This window comes from Thunnus albacares, chromosome 2, assembly GCF_914725855.1.
Source record: "Thunnus albacares chromosome 2, fThuAlb1.1, whole genome shotgun sequence".
Lineage (NCBI taxonomy): Eukaryota > Metazoa > Chordata > Actinopteri > Scombriformes > Scombridae > Thunnus > Thunnus albacares.
The window spans coordinates 28185048-28206889 of NC_058107.1; the positions used below are offsets into that span (position 1 = coordinate 28185048).

The 21842-nt window shown below is 37.3% G+C and overlaps 2 protein-coding genes across 2 annotated transcripts; both read left to right on the forward strand.

Moving 5' to 3' along the window:
- The first annotated feature begins 32 nt into the window (after positions 1 to 32).
- On the forward strand, positions 33 to 9078 carry LOC122999634 (proepiregulin-like). The gene is made up of 6 exons (XM_044376711.1): positions 33 to 70; positions 1133 to 1211; positions 4957 to 5040; positions 5789 to 5915; positions 6022 to 6168; positions 7507 to 9078. The coding sequence occupies exons 1-6, from the start codon at positions 62 to 64 to the stop codon at positions 7571 to 7573; spliced, it is 513 nt and encodes a 170-aa protein (XP_044232646.1). The 5' UTR covers positions 33 to 61; the 3' UTR covers positions 7574 to 9078.
- Positions 9079 to 13142: 4064 nt separating this feature from the next.
- On the forward strand, positions 13143 to 20253 carry areg (amphiregulin). Its single transcript, XM_044337971.1, has 6 exons — positions 13143 to 13313; positions 14135 to 14311; positions 14857 to 15085; positions 15211 to 15381; positions 16891 to 17009; positions 19898 to 20253. Exons 1-5 carry the CDS (start codon positions 13277 to 13279, stop codon positions 16982 to 16984), a joined length of 708 nt encoding a protein of 235 aa, XP_044193906.1. The 5' UTR covers positions 13143 to 13276; the 3' UTR covers positions 16985 to 17009; positions 19898 to 20253.
- The last annotated feature ends 1589 nt before the right edge of the window (positions 20254 to 21842 follow it).

Genomic DNA, 21842 nt, shown 5'->3' on the forward strand with positions numbered 1-21842 from the left:
ATCACTTACATTGTAAGTGCATTATGAAGGGATCTTCTAATGGCCAGTAAGAACAGGAGGGATGATTATGGTAAGAAAAACCTCTTTCAGTGTTCATTTGACTCTTCTTTTAAGACAGACTTGAAAAAATGTGCACCTATCCTTTAAGAAGATGGAGTTTTGGTTGGCTAATTAATTCATTAAAAGTTGAATAGTAACATCACTGGTGTGCACATCATGGGTGAAAGGTGTATTTCTGTTTGATTTTCATTTATTAGGGACAATGCCATGTGATCCACAGACAAACTAGAAATGAGCCATATTCTACCTAAAAGATACCCAAAAACTAAATATTAATATCTTTGTCACTAAGTTACCATTTAAAGGAACAGTATGCAAAAGACCAAATAGTAAAAATGCAACAGCAGATGACAGCCACAAAAATTGTAGTGGAAGTCTGTGAGTGATAGATAAAACAGATTTCAGGGAGGGGAATGAAGCACTTGTATCATTTTTATCTGCAATACAACTAGTTAAAGTTGATGTTGAAGATGCATCTTGAAATAAAATAAAAATTGTTAAAGAAAGAACACAAGATCAATAACAAAATACACAAGAAACACACATCAGAATTAAAATTGACACAATGAACATACAAGGAAAAGAATGGCAAAGAGGGTTTCTATTATAAATAAATTATATATAAATCAAAGCAGTGAGCCTGGAAAGCATTTCAAGTCATTTACTTTTGAAGAAAAGTAGGTATGACAGGCCTTTAATATTCTCACTTCACGTTATTTAAAAATCATAATCAAAACTTATTATGTGAGGAAGTTAGGCCCACTGTCACTCTATCTTAAGTGTTTCTTATGTTTAGATTTTTCCAAATTATTCAAAACACATCTCTGTAGACTACGTGTAATGAGTAATGGGAAGGATAAAAGGATGAGTCTGACAGAAGCAGCTCCTCCTTGTTTTTTCGGTGTCTTTTTATTCAGACCTTCTGAAGTGTGAAACTGTCTCAAATTACAGGGGTCTATCACCACACCCAGACCACAGATTGAGCCTATTGGTCTCCAGTTTGTCTTTGTCAGAAGAGGCATCGCCTGCCCCTTTATGTAATCATTATTTTGACAAGTCTTTTCTAACTCAGATTGGCTCACACAGCTGTCAGCGACCTGTCGGCTCTGAAATGGGGAACAGAAAACCTTCAGCGCTACTCTCACTTATCGGTAAGTTGTGTGTTTTAATGGTTGAAAGGAGGAAATCAGGTTCAGACATTTAGTTGGACACTGTCGTGATGTAAGTGTCAATAAGATCAGCCTAGAAATATGTTTGAAAGTTAAATCTAAAACTGAACAACTGGGGAAAGGGGCGCATTAAAACCACTGAACTAAGTACAGGTACTTTACTTGAGTATTTCCATTGTGCAGTGGTAAAAACTAACTAACTAAGTACATTTACTCAAGTACAATTATTTGTACTTATGTACAATTTTAAGGTACTTTGTTAGAGTATTTCCATTTCAAGCTAATAAGCTACTTTACTACAGAGAAAAAATATTGTACTTTTTAAACTACATTTAGTTACTTTGTAAATTAGGATTTTACCACAAAAACATCAGTTTATAAGATGTGCAATTTTCTTACATGTAAGTGTACTTTTCACCACTGTCAACTTGAATTCTCCCTTTTAAAACATGTGATAAACTCATAAAATGCAACTGAATGTCAGATGAAAATATCTTCAAGATGTCATAATTTATCAACCTGTAAGAGCAACTAATGTTTTAACTGGACTGAAAGCATGAAAATACCTAAACTTTGAGGGGAAAAAAGCATACAGCAGATTAAATCCACAGCAGTATACTTTACTTGAATATTTCCATTGTGCAGTAGTAGAATGTAACTAAGTATATTTATTCAAGTACTGCACTTAAGTACAATTTTGAGGTACTTATAGTGTATTTCCATTTTAAGCTACTTTATACTGCTATGTCACTACATTTCAGAGAGAAATGTTGTACTTTTTACTACATTTAGTTACTTTGCAAATTAAAATTTTACTCACAAAACGTAAGATCAACTTATAAAATATGTATTTTGTACATAAGTTTACTTTTCACTACTGGCAGCTTGAATTTTACCTTTCAAAACCTGTGATAAACTCATAAAATGCAACTGAATGTCAGATGAAAATATCTTCAAGATGTCATAATTTATCAACCTGTAGGAGCAGCTACTGAAAACATGAAAATACCTAAAATTAGAGAGAAAAAGAAGCATGCAGCAGATCATAAATCCATAATTCAGACTCAGCTGCAAATTAAAATACCATAAAATTATCAAAAATCAGTAATCAGTATTTTTACTCTTGATGATTAAGTACATTTTTCTGTCAACATTTCAGTACCCTTACTTAAAATATTTATGCCAGAGTATTTTATAATGTGTTATCAAACAATCAATATGCACCAAATATTAGGCCTGTTTCTTCAACTGTAAGTAATTTCAGAAATCAACCTGAGAGGAAGTTTTGGAGAAAGATGAAACACTTCGCCACATACCTGTTTTGAGCTGACGCCCTGCTGAGCCCAGAGCCTGAGGGATGCTGAAGGATGTTGGCAATTAAACGAATGAATGGAAGATTTGTTGCATGCAGTCAGTTAAAATCTGTCAATTGCTTGTTGTTAAGCTCAATTCTTATCGACAAAAAGGCAAACTTAAGAAGGAAATAACATATTTTATCTAGTATAAACGGTTGAGCACCCAGTAGTGCAGGAAATACTCAGATCTGTACAAATACTACAACATATTCAATATCCTACTTAAATAACAGTACAGAAGTATCATCAGCAAAATGTAAGAATCAACAGTAAAAGTACTCGTTCTGCAGGTAAATGGCACCTGTGAATGATATATAATTATATATGATGTCATTTGATTGTTAATGCATCAATGCATAAGTAGCATTTTACTGTTGATGCTGGTTGTGTTGGAGCTCGTTTTAACATTTTAATTACTTTATATAAGCAGTTAAGTCCAGTGGTTTCCAATTTAGGGGTCAGGCCTCCTCCAAAGAGTCACAAGATAAATCTGAGAGGTTATCAAATGATTAATTGGGTAAAAAATAGGGAAAAAAAACAAAGTTCTGCATGCTACACAAATTTGTTTTCACTTTTAGGACTTTTCTTGAATCTTTTCCCTTTTTTGTGAAATATTGAATAATTTTTCTCATTGTGTTTCAAGCTGTTATTAAAATAAAACTATCTGAGAAGTTTAGAGGGGAAATGCCTCTTTGGTGGAAGTGCAAATGACTCATTGATATCTGAAAAGTGACAAGATGCCTCAACCAGACACTGTTGGGAACCGCTAATCTTTAATACTAATCTGAAGAGTACTTCAGATTCAGATTACAACAGAAAAAATGGAGTAGAAGTATAAAGTAGTATAAAATAGTAAAAGTAAAGCATAAGGAAAATTGTGCTTAAGTACACCTTGAGTAAATGTACTTAGTTAATTTCCATCACTGTGAAAAACACAAACACTGTAACACTTGATGGAATATTGTAGTTTTTTTTATTAGACTGATTTTTTCACAACTAATGCCATTATAAGCATAATTCCTAAAAGAGGTATGTAGTAAATTCATAAAACTGCTGCTTTTATTCCATTATTCATGTGGAAAGTTGTTTGTAAGTTTTTGTAATTAACTGGTTATCCATGATAGCAGTTTGCCACTGATAACCTTTCCCCTTTTTATTGCTTTTGATAATGTGGGTCAGATAAAGTCAGCTTGTTGTGGCCCTGCTCACCTTTACCTCATATATACAAAAACCACAGACTAAACATCTCTAGTTTTATAATATAAACCAGCTGACAAAAGCTCAGCTCACAAAATCAAACTATCAAATTTCCTGATTGTGCAAAATGTTGGAAAAATATTAATGAATGTGATGAGGCAAGATGGTATGGAGAACATATTGTTTCTTGACATGCCTGATTAGAGTGAGTCAGTTGTTAATGATGTAAATGAGTTGTCTGAGCAATGATTAATTAGTAATGAAGACAAGTTGCTTCGTCACCGCTTCTAGTTTTATGGCTGTGTACTTTACACCAATCAATCATGTCAGAAACACCCAACAACCAGCCTGAGTCGTCTCCCTGAAAACATCTCTGCAGCCATAACAACAGATAGGAACAGAAAACCGGAGAGGGCGCGATGGATAGGGTTTTATAGCGACTGCAATCATAACCAGTTGTAACCAGACACATCTTGCATTCAGATTTCTGTGTTTTTCTATCATGCCTGGAGGAATGTGGGCGTCTGCAAATGCCGTTTATTATAAAGTTGTGCAGGCTGGTACAGGTATGTGGGCAGGCAATGTGAGCAACACATCAGGTCCTAGTTGGCAAATTTTACAAAAAGAACTGGCAGGGAATCTGATTTTTCACGCCAAATATGGGTTTTTCCACATATTCATGAAATTTTCCTTGGGTTGCACCTTATCTTAACACATTCAACAAACATAATTCATTTTGGGGTGTTGTCGATTAAATGATAAAGAATTTCCTTACGCACATGTGATGACAGAAACACTGATTCAAAACAGACGGCATTTTTTTTTTTTTTTTTTAGACATGTTAGTGTTTATTGTAATTATGTAAAATTTCATTTTGTCATGTGAAATGGCATGTGCACCTTGCAATGTCAAATTGCCTTGGATGTCAAATTTTGGCAAATGACATATGAAATGAGGTCAAAGTGCACTTTTAAGTTATGAATTAGGGTTTCTGCTGTCACATGTGAGGTGACATGGATGAGGTGGTGTTCATGACTGTTCAAAATGAGGCTCCTCAGGATCATAACAACGACTTACACAGGGCTGGTAAAACTCAACGTCCATACAAAACTGACCTACTGACCTTATGACAAGTGCAACAGCAATAAACCAGACAAATCTTCTCTGTTCAACAGGTGTCATGCTGCTCTGGCCGTATGTACTCACCAAGAATGTCTCATCCAAACTTCAAACTGCAGACAGCACCTCTTTATCTGCAGGTATCACCATGACAACTGCTAATATCTGTTCATAACTGATCCTTTTTTTTTTCTTTTGCACAAATATTTCTGGATAACAAATCATTTTATTTCTCAAGGATGATAAAAATGGAGGAATTTTTGCCAGGCGTAACACTCAAATTAAAGTTTTGCAATGCATATGGGCAACTGGAAATATTCTTATGAAGTATATTAAACTGTAGATGATTTCAATTATGTTTATTATCATACTTTTAAAATTGTTACAGCATGTCATGAGGCATGCCGTAACAGGAAGCTTCAGGATAGCTCAGCTCTACAGTAGTCCAACATTCAATGATGTTTTTTTTAGTTTAATTAATCTTTTTTTAACCTCACTGTAAAACCTGCACCTGTAGATCACTGATCAGTATTTAGACAGCAATTCATACTATTTAAATGTGTTTTAAGTCCTATATGTGCACCCAATATGGATGTGAACACCCTCAAACACAACTTAAAGCTCAAAGTCAGCAATTTAACATCAGCCATTTTTTCATTTTGCATCCAATGCGCTGGATTAAAGAGCCAAACAAAGGTAAAATGTGTAAGTTTCCTCATATTTAGTCTATACTATAACTATATTATCTGAAACTCTTAGGGGGCAAAACATCCTGTCAATATCATGATTCAATATAATACAGCTTGATTACCAGGTCCCACTCAGTAGAAATGGTGCCTTGTTGCCTGTGAAATGGTTTTAACAGCTGTCTTGTTGCTGGTGACTCAGGGCAAGGAGGAGATCGCCCTCATGTGGTGAAAAGGTCGACACAGAACTGCGACAGCTCATTTGACAACTACTGCCTGAACAACGGTCAGTGCATGCTGCTGGTGGACATCAACGAGCACCACTGCAAGTACGATCCTGTCTGTGTGTGTGTGTGTGTGTGTGTGAGTGAGTGTATGTCTGCTGCTTTTAATCATCGTGTGTAATTATGCATGACTTGTCTCTTTTTGCTGCAGGTGTGAGAGTGGCTTTTATGGGCCCAGGTGTAGCAACCCGGAGCTCGTCGTCCAGCCAATGGGAGAAGAGCAGATAATTCTCACCATTTTCTGTGTGGGTCTGCTGATTATAGGTCTGGCCGGAGCTCTGTACTTCTGCTACAAATGGTAAGTCTGGGTGACTGGGTGTGTGAGTGTCTTTCGATGAGACATCACCATATACAGCAAGTTGAGTGATAACCACTATTAATGTTAATATTTATACAAGTTTTGTCTTGCTTTTAAGATCAACTGTGCATCAAGGGTGTAGATGACAGCATACCAAACTGCTTTTTTGACAAAAAAACAACCAACTTAAAGGGGACATATTGATTTTTGTGATTTTCTTGTTATTTTTTTACTGTATGATGTCGGATGACTATGTTAAACATAGTCAAAGGTCCAAAACTTGAGGTGAATGTATGTAAAAATGCTCCCTGCAAATCAAAAGTCAGGGTTTCAGTCTGCCCTGAATGCTTTGTTTGTAACATTACCTCTACTTCCCTCTTGTGATGACATCTGATTGTTAGTGCAAGCCCACGAACAGCCGTCTGTTCTGTAGCGTTTGTTGCTAAGGCCGTTCCGTGGGTTGTCCACTCTTAAATTTCAGATTGGATTCAGGCTCAAACATGTACTAATGTGTTTGAGAAGTTTCCATTTCGAGTTAAGAACGAGAACAAGAAGTGAAATCCCATTACTACTGTTTGTTTATGTAGCCTCCAGAACACCAGAAGTCAGCCATGACGCAGCTTCATCACGAGGGGGACCTTAAAGAGACAGGCAAACGGCCTGTTTCAGATAGAGCCAGAGTGTTTTTGAACTACAGGTCATGCAAAGATATATTAGTAGAGCCCCAAAATATAAATATAGGGCTGGAAATGTGCATGATATGTCCTCTTTAAGTTAATGTTGCCATTTTTGATCTCTTCTCCACAATGTCTTTTTTTCAGGTGCTATGAAAAATGGCTCATTTTCAAGTTCTCACTGCATAAAAAATGAATCAGTGTTATCAAAAATGCATTTTTCCACATGTTTCTTAGATTGAAACTCATCTTTTCTCTTCACATAAATAGAAACCTCTTTTTCTTTTTCTTTTTCTGATGCATTTTGCAACTGACTATCAGGTTTACACAAATTCAGCTGAATGACGTGTGAACATAATTCTCAAGATGACTCAGACACCACCTTTCATCATGTAAAACCAGCAGGTGGACTTTGTATTTCAAATGAAGCCCCTCATGACGTAAAGTCTGCCCTGACATCCTGTCTCATGCAGAGACTCGTCAAACCACAGACCATGATTATGATCTCACAGTCAGTTCTTTGGACATTCAAACTTGGTCCACCTGCACTTTCTGGGTCATCCCAAGATGCTTCAAAGGATTTTTTAAAGAAAAACCACAAAGTTAGTGATTTCATTAGCACCTTTTTGTATAGAGTAAATGACATGCTGTGTTATTTTTACAGGTATAAGAAAAACAAATTCCCACGTCAGCCGAAGCGGCAGGGCTACAAAGGAGTTCAGAAGGCTTAGAGTGTCACCAACCCACTGACATCTGCTGCGGGAAGAGGCAAAACAGGATTTCCACAGTTTTCTACATGAAAATTTCAACATACTGTACGATGACTTTACCTGACTCTCTTACACTCAGTGGCTGGTTTACTGGATTGTCACAGCACGTCACACGGCTTTGGTTTACTTTATTTGGGAGGGAGATTGGCACAGAGAGATTAAAATGTTCAAAAAGAAGCTTTGTGTGCCGTGCGATTGTTGTTTGCAGCTGCAGCGGTTCTAGTATTTCAGCATCTCTTGTCTTCATGTTTGAAAAGAACAATGGTGAGACACGCAAAAACAAATACCATGATGATGTGTCATGGTAAATTGTGAAAGTCTGAACAAATATGAGGGGTAATGGTGAACCCACAAAACTGTCAAACATTTCTGACCCCTTGTAGAGGTCCACGGTTTCAGAAATTTAGACCTAAGTCAATATATCAAGAGGTAACCTAAACCTCCCAAGCAACAAGAAAGTTCACCGCCAGATTCTGCTGAATTTGGCTGACAGAAGTAAAGATCAGTTTCATTTGACTTCAAGTTTTCCAAGAGCACATTTTTTGAGGTTGCAGATCTCGAAACACCTCAAAGATCTCAAAATACAACTGATTAAAAATGATCAGGTCTTAACCATCTTGCTGCCTTTATCTTCTGAGTTACTTGCTTAAGTAGAGTTTTATTGTTTATCTTTTGGGAGCTGGGGGGTATTTTATGGAGTAGAGAGATGACAGGAATTGATGGGGGAAGCGATGGGGGTGGGGGTGACATGCAACAAGGGTCCGCAGCCGGATTCAATCTGCGGATGTTGTAGTTAAATGGCATGCGTTTTAACCAGCAGGCTACTGAAGTGCACCAGTTTTATTGTTTTTTAAACATTGTTTTTAATTTATGTCTTGCCTTACTGCCTGGTTTAGCTTTTATTTATTGTGGCTTTTTCTGCCCTTTGCAGCTATGATGAATATTTAAATGAAAAAGTGCCTTTATTATTATTATGACTGCTATTAAACTGGCCACTGAGTGTAACTGTTCTGCTCTTTGAAACTCTGTTTAGTCAGAAAGTATTCTCATTTTGATAATTTATTATAAAGTGTTAATGTATACACTGGAAACATGTCAGTTTTGAAAGCTCTGTTACTGCTAAAAAGAATGAATGCAACTTGAAGTTTTTACTCCTGTGTGGATTTCTTTTTTTTTTTTTTTTTAATGAATTTCTTTTTATTTTTCAACGCCTTGAGTCTTACTTCATACGACTGTCTGAAGGGTAAAACTGAGGGTCTTCTCATTCTTCTCAAGGCTTATTACAGTTTTGACATTTTTCTTCCATGTGATCAGTGAGAGAATATTCCTTCTAAATGCATGAAAACAACCCAACAGTAGCAGCTTTTTTTTTAACCTGTGATTTTGCGATGGCAATATTAGCTGTACATGTACCAGTATAAGATGGTAAATCAAATATAAATTAAAGCAAATACATTTAAACTCTGCAACTTGTACACCCTTCATTTAATACTGACATCTAAACAGTAAATCTTCTCAGGACATATCTTTTTTGTTTTAAATCATGAAATCAAAGTGGATGTTCACAGAGTGTTAGACTGTGGCCAGGTAGCTTAAGAAGAGCCTAGTAAGACTAAAGAAAGAGTCAAAATCATCTCATCAATATATTTTGTTTCTGTAGAGTTAATCAGAAAAAAGCTTCAAATACAACCACTAGGGAGTAATAATCTCCCAAACATATAGATCTACTGTACCACTGGAGAAAAATACAGAAAGGAAACTTTTTTATGCAGCATTATTGATTCACTAATTGATCTGTTACGTTTAAAGGATCAGTGTGTAGAATTTAGTGGGATCTAGTGGAATAGACTTGGCATAAATATAATATAATATTCATAAGTATGTTTTAATTAGTGTATAATCATCTGAAAATAAGAATTGTTGTGTTTTTGTTACCTTAGAATGAGACCTTTATATCTACATAGGAAGCTGCTTTTCCAGGGAGCCCACCATGTTGAACCGCCATGTTTCTACAGTAGCCCAGAACAGACTAACCAAACACTGGCTCTAGAGAGAGCCTTTTGTGTTTGCTGTGAGTTTCGTGGCCACCATAAGTTCTCCTACACGCTTGGAGGTGGGGTATTCAGTCAGTTGCAATCTGCAACCTCACCACTAGATGCCACTAAATCTTACACACTGGTCCTTTAAATCAATATACTGAAAACCAGCAATGAGTGTGTAGTACTTACCTTAGTGCATAAGTTATGGTAATCTCATAGCTTTTCAACATTTGTTTGCAAACAGTTTTACAAGCAGGAATCTTAAGTTCACTTAATGAGACTTAATAACTGCAAAGGTTTTTGGCCAGATAGGAATTGTAATGCAGTCAAACCTGCTGACTTCAGTATGAATAGAAGAGTTTGTGAGAATCATCATCGTCACCTCCACGTTAGTTACATAACAGGTAATAGAGCCACATGTACTGACCTTTAGATATACTACATTACAAAGTACTTTATAGTTGTGCTTTTGTTAGAATTGTTGCACTTTTACTTTCACAAGTGAAGTAAACAAAAATTACCTGCAAAAAACAGGTGCCTTGATCTAACTAATGAAACACTGCATCTCCAAAATTGATGACTTTTCTAGGATTCAAGATACCTGCTGAAGCATTGTGACTCTTCATTTCTGAGTTTATCTGATAGGTTGTTAAAAGTTCTCATAATGTGTGCACTTATGTTTTCCTAAACTACAGAAACAATTTAAGCAAAAAATTTAACACTCAAATGTAAAATTGTCACTCTATGCATATATAACGCAAATAAAAACTGTGTGTTTGTATTACGGCAGTAGTATTGAGTGCAGTGTCTGGTGTCGCGTTAATAGATAACACCATTTTACTCTCTGCACCCTCATTAGAGCTCAAACCAGAGTCAGTGAGCCATTCTTAACACTTGTTTTAAGCATCTTTATATGTTCCGTGTGCTAATGAACAGCAATGATAACACATAAACATTAACTCACCTGCTGACGCTGTGCTGTTTAAGTCATCATTAAAAACACATAAGCATGCTCACACACACACAAAGACCCACAAACACACCCACTCAATGGTGTCCATTTGTAAAACCTGTGGATAAACATACCCACAATTCAGGAAGTGCTCTAATCTCATGCATGACTTTACATGTCAAAATGTGTGGGTTGATTGTTTGGTCCCCCACTATTGGATGGATTGCCTACAAATTTGGTACAGATATCCATATATCCCTCATGATAATTTTCATCTAATCTGAAATAGTGCCTTCACCAGGTCAATTTGTCCAACACGTTGGCTTGATGTTCCCATCGGCCTCTGCTGTACCTCATATTTGGTGGTAATTAGCAAATGTTAGTATACTAACACACTAAACTAAGGTGGTGAATGTGGTAAACATTATTCTATACCTGCTAATAATCAGCATGTTAGCCTTCGTTATTGGAAGCGAACAAATCGCACATTATTACCTCCACTGTGGCCATGTTAATGTTCGCAACCTTGCCAGCAGCTTGCTTGTTTGAAAACATTGTCTGGAAAGCAACCTATGACATTTTCCATCAATTTACGTGACTTTGTACTGAGCAGTACTTGATTGTATCTGTAATCTTGGATGGAAATGAGATACAGAGGATTTTAGACACTATAGCAATGATCTTCTCCTCCACAAGCATTTATCATCAAGACGAGGCTAAACTTCCTGTCCCACAACTAAGTCACTTTTTCTTTGTTGGTTTTTCAGCAAATCATTATGGAATTTTAAGGTGTATCTCACGTAAAGTTGAACATTTTCTTATTTTCAGGTCTCTGGTCATGACCTGAAATCCCACAATGCCTCGTGAAGCAGTTGTTCAGTGCGTCCTTACTGTGTGGGTCAGTTTTGCCTCCAGTTTTTCAGATACTTGTCTGAAATTGCAGGTGTGTGTGCCCACTCGAAGTTTGCATCTAAGTCTTGTGGTTGTACTTTGTGTGGGCAATAATCCTGTTTACAGAGAAATTATGATGGCTACAGACCTTGTAACTGTCTGAAAATGTACACACAGATGTAGTTTTGTCCAAACAGATACGGCTGTTTTTGTGTGTCAGAACGTTTTAGTATTCATGCTGTTAGCTACGCAGCTGTGTGTTTACAGTGGGCGGCTGTTATGAAGTCTATTCTCTCCAGGTGGCTTTTGTCAGACTTTCCAGATGTTCATATCACATATCCCAATGCCATTACACATAATCCAAACAATTTCATTCCACGGCCATTGTAAACAAAATGTGTCACATGCCTCTGGTCATTGTTGAAGTTGACATTACCAAATTGTTGAAGTTCTCAGCATTCCAAGCAGGTTTCTATTGGGATACCATTGAGGCATGAATGATAGGACAGCCACTGCTCGCAGCTAGACAAAACAACATAACCAACACACCCTAATTAGATCTCCACCCAGTGTACTGAAATAGTAACATCGTTTAATCAAACCACACACACAATAATTCAGACACTCATGTTGAACAACACAAAGGTCATTTAAGGAAGATCAAATTAGCAATAAAAATATATATTTAACTTGCTGTATCTTTCATCAAATCCATATATGGATCAAATCTTTACTAACATTCAAGAGTGAGTCTCCTATGACTTTGTTCACAATGTCACATTACTACATTTACTTGCCCACTTCTCACCAAAGTTTTTCACCTGGTAACAGTGTTATGAGTGTTTGTGTGTTTGTGTGTGTGTGTGTGTGTGTGTGTGTGTGTGTGTGTACGTGGTCCAAGTATTCCTCATGTTATGGGGACTTGCCTCCCTTATGAGGACAAAAAAGGACAAAAAGTCCCCTTAATGTAAATAATTAATTTAAGGGTGAAGACTTGGTTTGAAGTTAAGGTAAGTTTAGGGTTATGTCAAGGTTAGGGTTAGGCATGTAGTGTTTAAGGTTAAGGTTAGGGTAAGTGTAATGTCCTCTGAAGTGATGGAAACATGACTGTGTGTGTCTGTGTGTGTGTGTGTGTGTGTGTGTGTGTGTGTGTGCGTGCGTGTGTGTGTGTGTTATTGAAGTGCCCAGTGGCTCACTCAAGGACTGACGCTGTAATTATGCCCTTACACATGACCATAGAGGGAGAAGTGCGAAAGCAATAACAGTTAAAGAAGGAGGAACAATTGTTCCTGTGTGTGTTTTTTAATGGTGATGAGAAACAAGTCAGAATACATGAATGTGTTTTATGTCTCAATCTGCTAGACTCATTATTCCTTGACAGAAGCCTCGTCATGTGTGAGATGCATGAGATGCAAAATGTGTTGCCCCAGGCAGATTAATCATTAGACACACAAAACATAAGCTACACACACGCACACAAACACACACACACATTGATTACATGAACCTTTCTTGCTTCTTCCGGGACAGACATGCAAGTGCACGCGCGCGCACACACACACACACACACACATACACACACACACACCCTTCTTTCTCCTTGGAGTTGAGAGGCAGGCGTTGGTCTATAAAAGCTGCACCCAACCCCAGTGGAGGTAAGTGTGAGAGCAAAGCACAATCTCTATCAGCAGGGGACATACTCTGACACACACACACACACACACACACGCAGACACTCAGATCAGAGCTTGACTGTCATACACACAACACTCTTCCTGGGATATGAACCCGCTCATCCTCACCTGTCTCCTATGCCTCGGTAAGTCTAGATTTGAACTTTTATCGTGTGTTTGTGTGTGTCTGCACAGAATGTAAGTCAGTGAAGTGGAAAGAAGAAAGATGTAAAATGGTATGAGGAAACAGGAGGGGGGCAGAAAGACATTTCCTTTGCAGGTGAGGACTTGTCAGGCAGCATAGAAAGATATTCAGATGTTTTGGAGAAAAGAATTTGTGTCAGACGTGTGGCGCCTCTGGCTCTACAAATGTATGAATAGACCAAATCATTATATGTCATTGTACAGTAGAACCGGATGCTTCGAAAGGTCAACATATTTCAAATACTTCAAGAGCCTTTAATTAAGTCTCTGGTGTTAATTAAGCATTCAGGGCACAGAAGACTTCTGGATGTGGACTGGTTGTACTGGTATCACAGTTAATACAATAGCGTCTAATTTACAGGCTCATGATGAAGATGAGAGGATGAGTCAGATGTAAATGGGCCAAGATTTATGAATACAATGCCAAAAGAAAGTAATTGAGCAGGCTTGTGTTACTGCCAACAAGAGAAGGAAAATAAAAAAGTCTATTGTTAGCAGTAAAATTAACTCCTTTGTTAAATCTAATTAGTTTTATATCTTGACATAAGCATTTCTATCTTTAGACATGGTTCTTTGTGCCTCTAAATGTTTTGAAAACACTTGTCTAATTGGAAATTAAAGTCACCACATTATACTGAATCACATCTCAACTTTGACACCTATTGTTCTTTATTATCTTTTATATAACTCAGTTATATAACTTATGTAACTGTGTAACTTTAAATGTGATCTGATTATGGTTTTTTTTCTGTTTTCTATCTAGTAGTCTGCTGTGTTCTTGGTGCTCAGGGATCTGAGGCCACGTTCTCTAGTGAACTAAACGGAGTGACTGGGGGTCCGGCCTCTGGCGAGGGCCTCCAGAGTTCGCTGAGCGACGATGACGAGCTGGAAACATATGAAGAGCTTTCAGGAGGAGCTAACGAACATGTCAGCATTCATGGTAATGTACCATCTCTTAATGTGTCATCCAAATTCAAATGCTGCTAAATTTTGTTTGGCTCATACAGTGTGTCAGTGTGCATGGAGTAATTTAATCTGTGATCATTAATCATTTTTTAAGAAGTGAAGAAACAAATTAGATATACTGAAGATATTCTGTATTTACTGAATAGTGGGACCACTTGTATGAAAAATTGATATTCTTTGTGAGAATGGTAAAAATAAAGACATTTTCCTGTAAATAGTGTGAAACAAATATAGTCAGAGATGGATGATGTTTTTTTTATCATACAACTACTTCAGTTCTTTTTTTACTTTTATTTTTTAATTGAAATACATTATTTTGCTGTCACATAAGTAAAACGGTCGTAACATCAATGTATCATAAAAAATCCTTACCTGTTACCTGGATTAGTTTTAGTTTACAGAGTACATGGAAGACTGAAGTATCTCTGTGTTAAAGTTCATCATATAATCAATTTACCCTAGAAACTCCCGTAACCTTTTACCTGTATCAGTGACAGTTTCATATCTCTTCCGCTACAGACTTTCATCCCGGTAAAGATGAGAAAAAGAAGAGGAAAAGCAAAGGCAAAAGGAAGAACAGGCAAAAGAACAAAAGCACGACTGTTTTCAACCCCGAACACACATTCTTCACCAGCGGCTACACGTCGACTTTCAGCACCACAGAGGATCCCTGCACCTCCACCCACCTGGGCTACTGTATTCATGGCTACTGCAAGCACATAGAGGGCCTACAGGAGCCAGTGTGTATGTGAGTACAGCATATGAGAGACAATGCTACTAGTGGACCTGCAAAATTCAGTACATTTTGTATGTGTGCGGCAAGTTTAAACCTGATTCAAACATCCAAATAACATTTTGTTCTTTACTCTGCAGCTGCATGAAGGGTTACGACGGGGAGCGCTGTGGGATCCAAACTCTAGGGACTGGTAAAACCAAGCCAGATCAGAGCAACAATACTGAACTGGTGCAGATGGTCTTAGTGATCATTGCTGTGGTCCTGTCAGTCATCAGCTGCATCGCCATACTGCTCATGACCTGTGCTCAGTGAGTATGAAAACATCAGAAGCAAATTTTGATTTTAAAGCTGCATTAAAAGCTAAACTAACGCAGAGAAAAAAAAACACCATGATGTGACCCGTTGTCACTATCTGGCTTCAGTGATTTCAGAAGCAACGGTATTGTTAGTGGGTGGGAAGCTGGTGAGGGATCTTGAGTTAAAATTTCTCACCAAAGGATGAAAAGAAGCAGCTGGCGACAGCACACGTATTTCCATGGCAGTCTAAGCTTTAAATAATTCAAATGGCATGTTAAAAGAAATATACATCTTTATACTTACTGGCTTCATTCTTGATACTAAACTTTTACTTATTTGAATCTTCCATTTATCTTTGAATACCTCGCCTTATTTTTTAACTCTTTAGTTTCCTTATTTTATGGGTCTTGAACCCATTTAATAAGTTACCTATTTCCTATTTTCTCCAAGCAACAGCTCCACACCTCCATTGTACCAGCCTAAATCATGACAACAGATAGCTGTCCATGATTGAGACCTTTCATATATACAATGTTTCCACGAATTATAGTTCTTTATTTGAGTGGGAAAATTTCCATAAATTTAGAGCAAAATGCAAATGGTTTTCTTGGTTAGCATGAACGTGCTGTGTGGCTGAGTGTAGTTTACTCACATGAGGTTCATGTGATTGAAGTTCAGAGTCAAACTCACAAGATAATCCAGCATGTACCAGGTCACAGTCTCTGTCCTGCTTCTGTGTCACAATAGTTAAATATATAATAAGTCCAAAACCTGGTCAGTGGTTTGGTATAAAATCCATCTTATTCCTCTTTATTCTTAACGACTGTTTTTGTAATAGGGCAGATTATCAAAGCTTTAAGTGAGCATGCATGAGGGAAACCTTCCACACCCCAGCGAATCCCAACATAACGCCACATTATACTCCACACAACCTGCCCAGAAACACTTCTTGGCATCCGAACACATTGACACATCAAAAAGCACATAACACACCCAAACACACCCACACTGTGCGGGTATTGCTCACCACCTTCACAAGATGACCTCAATGCCCTTTACAGCTCTCATGTCTCAGAAGATTAAAGACTTTTATGGTCACTCGTAGAGAAGTCTTCAATTTTGACGTAACTTATATCACATTAATGAGTTTATGTATGACTCCTGAGTCATTTTAATTGGCCATCTATTAAATACCGTAATAGTGTGACAGCTCACCTAACCTATAATCACAGTTCCTTATCAATTTGTAACCAAATTGCAGCCATTGTTGGAATGTGGAGCAAAGTCAATAGTACACGAGAACGCACTACTGAAGTGGGGAGGTGGAGCGAAAGTAGAGCTTATTACTATGAGAGTGAAACTATGTCTAATTGCATTTCTGATAAAACAAAACAACATAATAAAAACTCACGACTTGAGTTTCATGTGTCTCAAATAGGATCAAAGCCTTTTAGTGTGATCATCTGATAATCACGAGTGTCATACTCAGCTTTTATACTCATGCTGAATGTCTCTTGTAGTTACAGGTCACATAAAAACTTCCTGGCATCCTACTTGGGAACCGGGGCAGAGCAGGAAAAGCTCCAGAAACCCATTGGTGACCTCGTGGTGTGAAGGTGTCGGTGTGACTTCTGGCGAGGTAGGTGTCACTGAGGTTTTTACCTACTTGTGTGTAAAACTACAACATACAAACACACTTGGTGTACTCACTTAAAGCTTATATACTGTATGTAAAATCATATCTTTAAGTGCTGCCTCCCAGTCATAAACCAGTCAGGTCTGAAGTCAGTTGAGGCAAGTCCAAGTCGTTCAAATCCTGGAGGAAAGAGGCTGTAATCAATATTTCTGTATGTGAAGGGGGTTGCTTGTAGTGATTAATCCAGTTCCTGTCAGATCTCCAGAGCTTTTTAGCATCTTTTAGTGTAATTTCATTTCCAGAGAAAAGGCCTTAAAAACAACCACATACTACTTTCCCAGCACTTTCAGACTGTTTGTCTTTTTGAGCTCCTCATCGTCTGTGACAGTGGTAATTGGCAGCTTGACAAATTCAGTCCCTGGTCTGTTTCTGCAGTAAAGACGCTGGGAGACGCTTTAGACTCAGATTCACTCATCATTAATTTATTTCATTGGCAATTCTCTGCAGGAGCCGGTGTTACAGTAATACACTCTCATTAAAAAAGAACATCTGATTGTATGAACACAAAAATTATCTAGTCCTTAAATATAAGATGACCCTCACTGTTTCAAATGTATTTTTTTAAATAAAATACTGTCTTATATTTGGCCCAATATGGTACATTCACCAGGTTGCCAGAAACATGATCCAAATCAGTGCTAATGTTACTCCATATCAGCTGGATGTGTAAATAAGTAAAATCAGATCAACTTAAAAGGTTATTGTGAAGGTTTGCAGTATGTTTTCTGCTGAAGTTACTGCAGGTTTAAGGAGTGTTTTTACTTAACTGAGTGCTTTCACTGCAGAGGCCAACAGAATGTGGCTGTGCATTGCCTGACTGATGCTGTCTTATTTTGTTTTATTGTTCCTGTTTGAGACTTGGATGTTTTTAACTTGGCCTAATGTGAAGTCAAGTCTTGCAGTTTAGTCCAAGTCAAGTCTCTAGTTCTCATTTTTGTGACTTAAATCCAAACCAAATTCCAGTCTAAAGTCTACAGCTGTCATAAACAACTCAATACCCCAAAAATAAAAAAAAATCCAATTGCTGGGACTCAAAATAGTAACCCATGCCTTTCACCAAGCTGTCCTCATGCCATGTGCGTGCAATATTGTGATTCTGTAAAATGAAAATGTAATTCAGTGGTTCTGTATTTCCGTTGGAGTATATTTTGGTAATCTATTTAATCCAAAAGTCTTGCTTAAGGCCATGGAGGGTGGTGCTCACGTGAGTTTTAAGCCAAACAGGAAAGAGTGGGCTAAGGGTGACAGAAGAGCCCTGTTGTTGTTGTTAAACACAGCGAGTTGCATCACGCAAAGAGGAATCCCCACTAGAGGAATTAGTCTGGATTAGCTGGGGGGTGTCTCGGCCTCTCCCATCTCTGTGCTGCATACCAGCGTAAAGAAAAACCACATGCTTGGTCATACACATTCACCTGTGTGTCCAAACAATGACAGTACTGACACACTGACTATACACGTGATGACTTTACTGCAAGAGCTTAATTACTCCACTTACATGTGGTTGGATCTCACTGAGCAACACATGCAGAATTCACGTGTTTAGACAGATGCAGAAGTGTTATACTTGAAACAAACAATGCGGCCGTGCAGTATTCTCCACATAACCTGTGTGTCACTCAGAGTTCACCCTGAGAAAAGCAAGTCTGGCTCACACATAAAGTGAAGATCGGCATAGAAAACCTGCCACTTCAACCCTGTGTGAACTTTACTTCCAGGAAATCTTTCACTGTAACTTGTTGGCTGCAAAATGTGATCAGTGCTGTCTCACCCACCAACTACGTAAACATGAATTGATTATGCATATCGATTTGTAGGCTTTAACTAGTTTTGTTAATGTACTTAACAGATAGTTACATTTTATATGACTTGAGTCCTATTTTCATATTTTTTGCCATCATTTCTACCAGTTACAATAACATTGTACTCACCAAAGCAACAACAAACTCAGACAGGATAATGAAAAGAAAGGAGAAGTTAGACAAACTGTAGTCAGACTATTTAAACCTCTTTATTTGGAGTTTAAACCGAAATGGTGCATCCCTAAAATGCTGCTGTTAATCCAGTCATGGCAACAACAGTATATCAAAGTCAAACCAGGAAGTTGGTCTGTAACCTGAGATGGATGTTTACAACATCTGTGTAATAATTTTACTAAATATGTTGTGAAGCTGTTGGCCAATATGTTGCTAAGCTGCAGGTTTATTTAAAACTTGTCTGGTTGTCTGACTATCTGTTTTTCTTGCCTTGATTACTTTTTAGTGACGTTACCACATTGGTAAATCTCAGCAATTGACATGGTGTGTACAGTTTTAATATTATTGATAGGACGGATGAACAAAACTCAAGTTGTAATACAAAAATCTTTAATTTAAAAGTTCAATTTTTAGCCAATTCTACCATTTTTCTATTTTAATACAACTTAATTGTATTCTAAAGCAGATTTTTTTCTGTGGCGTTAGTAAGTCTTATATTCATAATATTATATTCATAAGACTTACTAACTTCAGTCTCCTCAAGTTGTACTATCAAAAAAGACACCATGACAGATGCTACAGATTTTTGTACAAATACACATTTATACCATCAAAATACACACATAGTGTTTTTGAGGAGCAAAAATTCTTCTACATAATCTTACTTTGTGCCGAAAGTCTTTGTGCTGACAAGTATAATGATATGATTTTGACTTCCAATGACCAAACATATTACCTGTGTACTTTAATAAATTCAAGATTGTTTTTCTCACAAAAAGTTTTACTTTTACATGAAATACTTCTTGTTTCTATGCTTACATATGTGTTGACATTTGATTTCTCTCTATCTTTCCTCAGCCAGCTGCTCCATCCAAAGACGAAGCAAACGAGAAGAAGCCTTAGAACATGAGAAGGCAACGGAGTGAATAGACTGCTTTATTACAATAGATGCTGTGTAAAAACTACTACTCAGAACTTGTTAGAATGTAATTTATTTAGTGTGATTATTTATTGCTAAAGACTGTATGAGTGTTTGTATGTTGGATTATTATGAGGTTTATGTGAGCGAATGCTGAGCATTCAGTCTTTTGTCTGTTCTGTAGGTTCAGTTTTATTTATTGCACTGCTGTTGTTATAGGTCAGAGAAATGCTCTTCATCTCACTCTGGAAAAGGGATGGAATTTGATCACCAATAAAGTATCTCAGTGTTACATTGAAGTGTTGTGCGTTCATGCCTCTCTGCCAGGGTTTTGTGTTTATATTCCCATCTCTGGATACAACCCATACCTCAGCAGCTGGCTCACACAAACACCTCAGCCTTTTAGCCAAACACACATTGTGCAGACAAGAATAACCATGAGAGAAGTTCTCAGAAAACTCTCTGACATCACAGAGGTATTCAGAGAATTATAAGGGCAACACAAAAGCATCAGGGACTGGAAAGTCTTTTTTAGGAGTGTGTGAGGGATAAATATAAGCAGTGCTTGATTGAAAAACACAGATAGATATTTTCTGGTTTTCTCACCACACACAAACAAACACACCGACCCATGTGTTGCTATGTCACTGCAAGTATTTTCAACAGCAGTGACGTCTAAAGCTTTATGAATGAGAAGACGCACTGCAGCGCAAGTGGACTGGAAAAAGAAGTGGGGGCGTGTCTGGTTGGCGCTATTTTGAGAATGTCCAGGTACAGTAACTTAAAGTACACTCCTCACACAAGTGCAAACAAAGACTTGAACATAATTAGATGGTTCAGGACAAAAGAGCCAAGAGGGCGAAACATTCTCACATCAACAACCGCAGGGAGAGACTGGGTTGTTACAGCACAGAAGAAAGGATTTTGATTTTAAAAAGCAAGGATAGAAAAAACTTCAAACTTCCTGAGGCCTTTTTATCGCTGCAGGTTGAAAGCTTGAGATAGCCTCACTTGACTTCATTCCTGGAAGTCTATGGCAGTGATTAAACAGACTGTTATCTTCAAAGGTAGCTGGTACAGTTGATGATTTATGGATTGTATCATCAGAACAAAAGAATGAGATGTCACCAGTCTACTGGTCCACCACTCCAATGGGCACATTCTACATAAATTGCCATGACATGTGTAAGTGTGCATATTCATACAAAAAGTCTAAACTCTCAAGTTGAATTGTGCTGCCTTTGTGAAGCACTTTGTAACATGGATTTTTATAGTGCTCGACAAATAAAGATTCTTATTATTATTAATATTATTATTATCATTATAAAGTTATTTTATCACATTATTGGCAAAAACGTCCATGGACTGTTAAGCTATGAGTACAAAGTATTAAAGCTCCAGAGCTGAATAATAACTAAAAGTCAGATTTATGACAATAAAGTCAAATGTTTGAGATTACGTTCTGACTTCAAACAGAATCTTAGACTTCATTTTAGGATTGACTGATTTTGCTAATTCAGTGAACTCACAATTCAGCCCTTATTCTCAGAGCTGTCTTCATTTTCATAATTCTCTGAATTTATATTTTGAGATTATTCTCAGAAATTTTACTTGGATAGTTTTTGGTTTGCTCTACTTCTTCCATCGATGCTTGATCCCATTAAGAGTGTTTTGATTATGACATCTGACTTCAGAAATATAATGCTCATACTACAAGATTTACAATTTTAAAGTCACATGTGCAATTAATTTAAGTGGAAAGCAAATGATGCACCCTTTCAAAAGGCAAGTCAGGTACATTAAAGGCACAATCCGTATCCCTTAAAGGACGGGTTCAGATTTGTCCATCGAAAAGCAAATATGGGTTGTTGCCAAAATGTCAAA

What these genes read in the sequence shown, in the direction of transcription:
- LOC122999634 (XM_044376711.1), top strand. An exon ending in AGCGCTACTCTCACTTATCG is followed by an intron (nt 1,212 to 4,956) that starts GTAAGTTGTGTG and finishes TCTGTTCAACAG; the next exon opens with GTGTCATGCTGCTCTGGCCG. An exon ending in ATCAACGAGCACCACTGCAA is followed by an intron (nt 5,916 to 6,021) that starts GTACGATCCTGT and finishes TTTTTGCTGCAG; the next exon opens with GTGTGAGAGTGGCTTTTATG.
- areg (XM_044337971.1), top strand. Translation starts at nt 13,277, where the DNA reads ATGAACCCGCTCATCCTCACCTGTCTCCTATGCCTCG. An exon ending in CGAACATGTCAGCATTCATG is followed by an intron (nt 14,312 to 14,856) that starts GTAATGTACCAT and finishes CTTCCGCTACAG; the next exon opens with ACTTTCATCCCGGTAAAGAT. An exon ending in CTGCTCATGACCTGTGCTCA is followed by an intron (nt 15,382 to 16,890) that starts GTGAGTATGAAA and finishes TGTCTCTTGTAG; the next exon opens with TTACAGGTCACATAAAAACT.